Source organism: Taeniopygia guttata, chromosome 1, assembly GCF_048771995.1.
Source record: "Taeniopygia guttata chromosome 1, bTaeGut7.mat, whole genome shotgun sequence".
Classification (NCBI taxonomy): Eukaryota; Metazoa; Chordata; class Aves; order Passeriformes; family Estrildidae; genus Taeniopygia; species Taeniopygia guttata.
The window spans coordinates 28,621,612-28,630,631 of NC_133024.1; the positions used below are offsets into that span (position 1 = coordinate 28,621,612).

Below are 9,020 nucleotides of genomic sequence, written 5' to 3' on the forward strand. Positions count from 1 at the left end.
CACATCTAATAGGCTGCTTGGGACTGCATCTAAGTGCTATGAGACAACAAAAATATGTAGAAAAAGATGTAGACTGTTAGAAGAAGTTGCAGAATACACAGAATTTGGTTTTGCCTGTTTACTGAGAAAACCTCACAAGAGCGGTGAATTAAACAAAGCAGCATCTTACCTTTGGATGCCAAGGTTTTGCATGCATGACACGAACTGACAAGATGTCTTTTTGCAAGATGCAGATCTGCTCCAGATTTAGAACTGGAATAGAGAGGGATGCTGCAGACAAGGGTTGAGGTCTCTGCTGTTAGTCACAACAGAGAGAAGCTGGCAAAAGTGAGAGCTGGAATTCTCAGATCTGAGGTATGCAGAAATATGTGGAAAGTAGGCAGGGTAGAATTACCAGGAAAAGAGAGCAGGAGTTTTCAGAAAGAAACCTGTTTTCAAAGTGTAGAAAATGTGTCTTCCCTCTGCTGTGTTTCTTGGCAGCCTGCTAACACTCCATAATAATTTTTTTTTTCTTGAGTTCTTATATTTTAAGACTATAGCTGTGGAAAATTGTGAACAGTGATTCAGAGAGACAAACAGTTATTTGAAATATAGGTACATACATGCTGTTTTATACTCCTCTTCCCCCAGTACTGAGGATGCCCTCACTTAAGATTTTCCCATTCCGTTTTAAAATTTCAGAGATAATAGGAAAACAAATAAGCTTTTTACCCTTCCAGTGTTTTCTAAAGCCTTGGCTGAATTCAATATGAGACATATACCAAATACGTTCCTCCCATCTGTTTTTAGGGCATGGCTCAGCTGTAGGACAGAGAAGAAGCTCCTAACTGCATCCCCATCCAGGAAAATCCCAGACTAAAAATTGAGAAAGAATAAAAATGTTCTATGTGGGAATGTTTTGGGGGGGGGTGCAAGATAAGAGCCAGTGAAAAGGAGCTGCAGCAACATGGACAGGGTGGCAGTCAGAAGCAGCAGGATGCTTCTAGCCTGGAGGTCTGGCTGTGTTACTCTGCTGTGTGCAGGCCTGGTGTGACTGGAAGGATGGCACCAGTGGCAAGTGAGAGCTGATCCTCCTCCACTTTCCACATGGCAGATCGACCCAGAGCATCCTGACTGTGTCAGCAGTATCCATGTCCTGTTACAGTGTGCTCTGCCTGCGCTCCAGCACTTTGCAGTCCACATCTGACATCTGCACACGCCCGGATAGTCCAGCAGCCTAACAGTGTGCACAGAGGGAAAGCAGCAGAAGAAAGGGTCAGTCTGATGTCCCTCCTCCCAGCTGAATCATTCCTCTGTGGGGATTGCAAAGAACATCCAAAAGCTTCTCTTTGAGGAGGAAACACAAGAAGACTGGCTCACTGAAGAGTGTGATGGACTGCTGCCCTCACACCAGCTATAAGGGAACATCCTCATCCTCATCGTCATCTTCATCCAGGTCAGTGGTACGTAGGTTAATGTCCTTGAGGATGTCTGAGATGTTTTCAGCAACTCGCCCTGTCAGCTCCATCTCTTCCAACTCGGTATCCGTGGCATAAGCGGAGCTGGGGACTTCCCCCTCTTCCTGTGAGTGGGAGGGCTGGGGGGAGTGCGAGCAGGGGGGCAGGGGGCTCTCAGTGTCCAGGTTTGCTGCTGGCTCTGCTGCCACCGTGCCGTTGTCCTCTCGGCTCCACGCCTGAGCGCCCTGCCCGACCTTGGTGGTGGTGGAAGTCCGGTTGATGTCACGGAAACTGGCGAGGGGTGGTCGGAGGCGAACCCCAGAGCGGGTGGAACCCTCTATTGCCTTCTGGAGCTGAAAGAAGAGAAACACTTCAGAAGAAAAACATGAAAGGGAGGCTAGCCCAGCCCTACCCAGCAAAAGTTCATCTACTCCCCAGGCTACAAAGGCTCACAAATAGAGTCACAGCTCTACCTCTGGGGCCTTGTGGAGATAATCTTTTACACTGGTGATGTAATGAAAAATTCCATGGTAAATAACAAATTCCACACCTCTTTCAGAAACTCAGTTAAGAGTGCCTATTAAGCTTGCACTCATGCAAAATATGAACCTGTTAACATCCCTGCAAACAACACCTGCTGCCTCCTCTGAAATGCAGTCATCCATTCCTTTACGTGGCTTCCAAAGGGCAGACTCAGAATTCATCACTGGATTGAAAATGTAACGCTTGCAGTTATATATATTCCAGCTGGAACTTGCAGCATCTATGAGTTACTGCAGTGATCCACAGTACACTTGCAGTTATTTAAGAGGATGGCAGAGGATGTGTACTCACCTCTTCCAAAGCCAGCACTCCCCTCAGCTTCCCCATGCTGGTTACGTAGGCATGGCTGAGGCCCAGCAGTGAGAACAACGTGTGTGTCTAGGAGCAAAACCACAAAAGACCATCTCAGGGACTTTGAAAATGAGCAACACAGAACTTGGTGCTAGAGCTGGGACTCAGGATTTAGAAATGGAAATCACAAAGACACAAAACTGTGCAGTTATCCCAGTGAGAAATCTTCCCCTTTTGTATTTGCCAAATACTGCTCTTTGCTCCTTCTGCTGTGCAGCTGTAGTTGGGGCTGTGCTGGTGATGGGGAGCACATTCTCAAGGTCATTCTCATCCTGCAGCTGGTGGAGATTCACATATAACACCCTGTGTTGTGCATTTGGAGATCTAGACAGATCCTGTTTCATTTTGGTGCTGGAAACTGAACTACCATATAGTAATATGTAAAGTCAAAAACTGCTTAGGTTATTTATTGCAGTGCTTTCCTTATCAATAGAGGATTTCTTTTTTCCTGTCCCAGAATATTTTCTATGAAAGCTTAAGCTTGTTGCTGCTTATCCAGTGCACTGAGAGCACTGAGAACAAGTTATTCCCTTTCTCTTACAAAGTCTCCTTGAAAGGACAGATATCACACTGCTATCATCTTCTTTTCTTCAGCCTAAATATACCCCATTATTTTACTATTCTATCACAGATCTGGGTTTCTAAAACTTTCCACACTCTCAGTGCTCATCTCTGGTACATTTCCAACCTCCAGGTTCTTGAAGCTGAGCTCTAGCTGGACTTCACCTGTGGCATTACATGAAATCATTCTGTCACAGCTAGTGTTTGACCTTTTTTTTTTTTAGCATCATGAGATACTGAATGGCATGTTCAAGTGTAAACTAGGAAAAATCTGATTTCTCAAGAACAAGACATTTTACTCTAATGTAAAAGAAAACCAGACTGGTTAAATATAGTTTGGTTGTGATAAACTGTGATATTCTATTCATTGTCAGTAGTCTAACATTTAGCTCTAACTGTGCATACTTCATACAATTTGATTATTTATTCCTGGGTTGTTGTTTTTTTGGTTTTTTAGGGTTTTTTTTTGGCTTTTTTTTTGTTTAGGGTTTGTTTTTGTTTTTGTTTTTTGTGTGCATCCAAGTTAAGTTGATTTGTCTGTTATTTCAGAGTTTCTCACTGATCTTTTGTATGACAGGTATGAAACTTTCCCCATGATCAGCCTTCAGGTATAATTTTTGTAAGCCTATATTCTCGAAGATAAATGCTAGTGGTTTTCAGATTACTTCACCCACTCCTTCAGAAAACTCATTTGAACTATATATTAGCCTATTCTTGTTTTGCTCGAGGCTGAGATCTTAACAGTAATTAATTTGGTATAAGGCCTATGCTAACCATTCACATTAAATATTGATAAAAGCATGCACTGTGCACTTCTGCTTCAGTAAACTGCTTTCTCTTTCCACTGAGTGAAAGCGCAGTCCTATCTTCCTCCTGACACGCAATGATTGCTTTACTCTCCTGTCATCCTTTGCTGACTCTAGGTGTTGCATGATCCAGCTTCCTCTTTCCTTGTGCTTCAGCTCCATGAAGAGCCTGTGACACAGGCAGACTCTACACCCTGACAGAAACACCCTGAGAAATCCAGGAGTGCTCATTCCAGTGCTGCACACTGACAGGGCAGAGTGTAAATCTCAGTGTAATGCCTCAGCAGCAAGGCACACAATGCTGCTGTTAACGTAGCAGATTTTTTTTTTTTTTTGTCCAAAAGCTTTTTAAATAAATGGACTTGGACTTCTTATCACAAAGCCTTTCATTTTGCAGGAGATTGGAGATATACACAGAAGATTACAGGAACAAGCTCACTTCTGTAGCTCCATGTGAAAATGGCTGGTGATAGTAGTTGTAGGTGAAGACAAGGAGAAGAAAAAAGTCATAGGTTGGACTTGGAATGAGTGGAGAAGAGTGATGTGTGCCTCAGGGAGACATCTGCACTCACCTTGTGCAGGGAGGTTCTCTCCACCAGTTGGAAAGGGGAGGGATCTACGCGGCAGCTGTCAAAGCACACGTTCTTGTTCAGCTCCTCCTGTTCCCAAGCATCTATCTGACACAGGAAAGAAGGGGAGTCACTCTTGCAGCTACCTGCAGCATTGCTCTCTTGTGTAGCCAAACTAGTCCCCTTCTCTGTTAATGCTTCTTCCTTCCTATGTACAGCATTCATCTTGTCTATTATATCTCACCTCTCAGATTTCCCATCCCTTTTTCACCAGATGTCAAGTCCCTGTGGAAACAGGGCAATTCAGAGATTTTCTGAGAAGATAGAATTTTGTTTTTTCCTTCATAAAGAGGGAGTGAACATCTTTAGCTTTCCTTTCTGAGTGCCTCTTCCCCTCGTCATTGCAAGGTAATCGATCCATTGTGTAAGAAATGAAGGAATACGTGGGCCCACAGAAGGATTTAGATGAGGTAGCACCTGTGGAGGCCTCTAGTCCAAACCCCTGCTCCAGCAGGGCTGACTTCAAAGCTAGATCAGATTAGACAGTCTTACCAGCACATCTAGCCAGTCTCTTCTCTTATGGGTGAGACTTGCCCACTGTGCCACTCCAAGAAGAAAATTGCTTTGGCTGTGGCTTTATCTGGCAATCACTGAGGTTCCTGGAGTATTGCAAGTGATAGGAAATGGGTACAAGAAGCACTCATATGACCTCACTCAGTTTTTGCACCTGGGCTTACCTCTTCTGGTGTCATTGTCTCAATGACTTCCACTGGCTCCTGTAGGAGAAAACACTGTTCAGGACAGCCAAGGAACCCACAGTTTCACAGAGTACATAAAGGGAAAGTCTGCACAGCCTCCTCACCCCATGTGGTCCCCTTTTTGTTCCAAATGGTGTATTAGATTTTCCAAGTGCTGAGATTTTCTTTATACTCATCCATTATACGGTGTACTCTGTCCTTGCTGTGCTTCCCTTGCCAACGACAATTCACCATGGAGTTCTGCTGGAGCAATTCAGGTGCCTAAATATGGCCATCTAATACTGATTTAGATGCTCTCAGGATATCCCACATGGGGTTCAGCCACTTCCCTGGAGTGGATGGGTCTCCCATAAACTCTGTTATCCCCAAACACTGTGCAGATGTGTCAGATAACCAAGGGCATATAACATGACAAGAGCCAAAAGCATTTTTTTTTCATTTTTCTCCATCTGTCCAAAACTGATTGCCAAATGGAATAGAACTGTGTTTTATTGCATGTTAGCCAAAATATCATTAATTTTTTTCACTGAGAAAGGATGCCCAAACTCAATCATGATGGTTGCCTGACACCTGAGCACATGTGACTCTTTAGGAAGATGCACACTCCTTTACAGTAATTACACCCTTTCTCCTTGGAGGGAGTTTCCCACTGATGCTGTCAGAGTTCAGGACCATAATTGTGTCCATGCTTTAGCCAAATGCTGAATGTCTCAAGTAGTAGTTTCTAGTTCCATTGCATTCCCTTCCTTCTACCAGGCTCTCTGTAGCCCTAACCTGGATGGTGCTCTCTGTTTCATGTGGACGGCTGCAGTGGCACAAGAGCTGCTGGATCAGTTTCCTCAGACTCCCGAAACTGCCTGAAGGATGAGAACACAACATGTGGATAAGAGAGAAGAACAAGTAAGAGACAAAAATACAAAGCCCCACACCTATCACATCCTCCTAGCCAAGGCAGACTGGAAAATACTATGAGGGGCATGATAGAGCTGGGCTGGTCACAATCTGGCATTTAGTTTGTAAGATGGTGTCTGGGACATTCCAGAATAAATATTCCCATTCAACAAAACATATCAACAAACTGGATGTGACAGGTGCCAGGGGGTGAGGAGTCCATGTGTTCTGCAAGCAGTGGAATGATGGGAATAGAAAAGATCAGAATTATACTCCTGGGCAGGGAGTTAGCAAAGTGGAGGAGACAGGGCTTGGTGCTGTTGTGGACAAGGCTGTGGAGGAAGTTTGGTCAGAAACAATGATAGCTGTGAGCCAAACTGAAAAAAGAAAAGCAAGGTCTCATGAAATCATTCCTGTTCCACTTCCTTTTGTCATTCCTGGGTCACCCAGTTCTAGCTTCACGTAAAATTTTTCACGCATTGTCCTTCTTTTCAGATGTAGTTCTTTTTTTACTTTGGTAGGATAAGTGGATGGCTGCCCCACCACTCCGCAGCTCTGGAAGCATAAAGTGGATTTTTCTATGCCTTAGAGGTTTAGACACACACGAGGCATGTTAACGAACCAGAATGTGCTATATACTCTATTACATGTAACACTTGGGTGCCTAAAAGCATGAGCTAAAGCCCTACCCTCTGTACTCATTCTCAAGACTGGGCTACATCTCTGTGCTTACTCACTCTCTGCTTATTTCAGGATGCATAAAGGATAAAAACAACCCACCATCCTGCATCACATATACATGATAAATGAATCAGAAATGAGCTATGAGTACAGTCTTGAAAGCAAAGCTAATATAGGCTGGGGTGTGACACAAAGGAGCATAATACATCAATGTTTGTCCATTACGTTAATGCAGCTGAATCAAAGAGATGTGTGTCCAAGGGAGGAGCCTTCAGTTTTGGAGATGGCTGAGCAACAGCCTAAGCTACTCAAAAACTTAGTACAGATATTTAGCTCTCAGGCTGCTTTCCCCAAGGAGATTAATTCATGTGGTGAAGGAGCCAAGAGAAGGGACTGTTCTTTGCAGACTCTACAGAAAATGTCCAAGGCGTTGTTACTGCAAAGAATGGAGTGGGGAGACAGAGAGGGTCCATCCTTAGAGGGCCTACTTATTCCGTGCTCCCTGAGGGATCATAACAGAAGGTATTTCCAGGTATGTTACAGTGATGTTGAGGTGCACTAACAAAATGTCTTTCATTCAGGAACAGCAGAGAAAGCTCTTCCTCTCCATCTCTGGGAAATCAGCACCTCACACAGGCAGGTACACACAGTTAGCATGAAAGCTTCTCCAAGCTGACTAGGATGTGGTTGAGCTATGACAGAAGGTACCATACCTGAGTGCTGCTGGGGCTCCAAGGTTTCAGGCATTTGTTTAAGAGGACTTGTTGGGCCATTTGGCTCCTCTGGGTAACTGGGAGTGGGACTTGGAGGCCGAGGCAGCTGTTACGGAAAGGAGAGAAAATAAAGTTCACCTTGCACCATTTATTTCTCAGCCTCCCCAAAAGCCTGCTTCTAAGTAGTCTCTGTGTTGTAGCCTGTCCACTCCTCTACCTCACCTCTCCCTTCTCCTCTGTATCCTCATCCTCATCGACATAAGCAAAAGATTCGTGCTTCAGCTTTGGCAGGTATGCCCAGGGTCCATCGTAGGGTGCCTCATTCAGCTTCTGCTGCATTTCTCTGTTGAGGAGCCGTCGCCGCTCGGGGCTGATGTGTGTCTGGAGGAGAGCCTGCAGTTCTGACCGCTCCACAGAGCCCAGGAGGATCATGGACTCTGCACAACACAGAGCAGGGCAGCCATTAAACCTCCTCAAGGTTTTGAAGGACCCCTTCCACATATCACCCCTTCCTCCTTCCAGCCTTTTCCAGGTGCTCAGGCTCATACTTTCTAGAGCTGTACAGGAGTCACTGACCCGCCCTGTGGTGGGTCCTAGGCTGTGGGAAGGGACCTTGCTGTCCTGAGCTGTGCCACCCCATGGATGCTCTTGGCTCATGCAGGATCCCAGGAGAGCCCTGTTGTCACAGTTCAGTCTACAGATTTCCCACACACCTCCCTTATGTGCTGGATCTGCTTCACTGCCCACACTCCAGCTTCCCTGTCTGGCCAGCTGAAACAGCCGTCTGCCATACATCATCCACAGTGGGAGTTTTTTAGAATTTTTTGGTTTTATGTGGTAGGTCACCCTACTGGCTTCACACCATGTAATTAAAAAGTTAGTTTCTCCAACCTGAGACAGTCTTCAGGAAGGAGCAGTTTCTCCACATTGCCTACCTGGCGAGTCCACCAAAGGCAAAGATTTCACTGTGGTGCTTTGGAGTACCGCTTGCAAGTCTCGGTATTTACAGTTGGAGGACACAAATTTCACATCTTGGACCATAATATCCTCAACAAAGATATTATATTTGCTGTGAATTTAGGGATGATAAGAGGAAGAGTGAGCATATTAAAAATGTCAAGCACATAAATTCTCTAAAGAAATACCTAAATGACTACTTTTTTTTAAAGTGCTCAAAATACAGCTGCCAAATGATCTTCTGTGAGTGTAACCAGAGGACTTTCCAAGAGAATAAATACAGATAACTGGATTTCCATTACAGTTGTATTCCACTCTGTTACCCCCACCATAAAATACACACATGTATACATATATGTATAGATGGCTTTATATACATACCTATGTGTATGATATATACAAGAGAGAGGAAGACATTTATAGGAATAACTGAGTTTTGCTTCAAGCAAAATATCCATACAGTATTTCAAACATTTGCTGGGGAAAAAATATCCAAACCCCACTGAATTAAGTGAGACTCCTGATTTTTAAATTTTTAAGCTGAGGCAATTTGGAAATATTAATACAAATTCAGTAACATTGCATTCAAACTTGTGCTTTCAGTGAAAAAAAGAAGAGGATTTTTCTCCATTTTTGTGTATGAAACCTAATTCTACTCCAACACTTGTTTTTTCTTACTGCAGGCCTATTCTGCCTTCTTAATTCCTTTGTAGTACTAAACCCTTTTCATAACCTTTTATTCCCCTGTGGTCTT

At 44.2% G+C, this 9,020-nt stretch overlaps 1 protein-coding gene across 3 annotated transcripts in view; it reads right to left on the reverse strand.

Annotated features, from left to right (window-relative positions):
* Window positions 1-103: 103 nt before the first annotated feature.
* Window positions 104-9,020, reverse strand: part of CLCN1 (chloride voltage-gated channel 1) — a 58,042-nt gene continuing 49,125 nt past the window's right edge. For all 3 annotated transcript variants that reach the window (XM_030267524.4, XM_030267516.4, XM_072925993.1), the window contains 8 exons: window positions 8,245-8,378; window positions 7,532-7,746; window positions 7,310-7,415; window positions 5,799-5,881; window positions 5,004-5,042; window positions 4,270-4,374; window positions 2,271-2,357; window positions 104-1,789 (listed from right to left, as the gene is read on the reverse strand). In XM_030267524.4, the coding sequence (XP_030123384.4) occupies window positions 1,394-1,789; window positions 2,271-2,357; window positions 4,270-4,374; window positions 5,004-5,042; window positions 5,799-5,881; window positions 7,310-7,415; window positions 7,532-7,746; window positions 8,245-8,378 (1,165 nt within the window). In that variant the 3' untranslated portion in view covers window positions 104-1,393. The remainder of the gene's footprint in view (window positions 1,790-2,270; window positions 2,358-4,269; window positions 4,375-5,003; window positions 5,043-5,798; window positions 5,882-7,309; window positions 7,416-7,531; window positions 7,747-8,244; window positions 8,379-9,020) is intronic.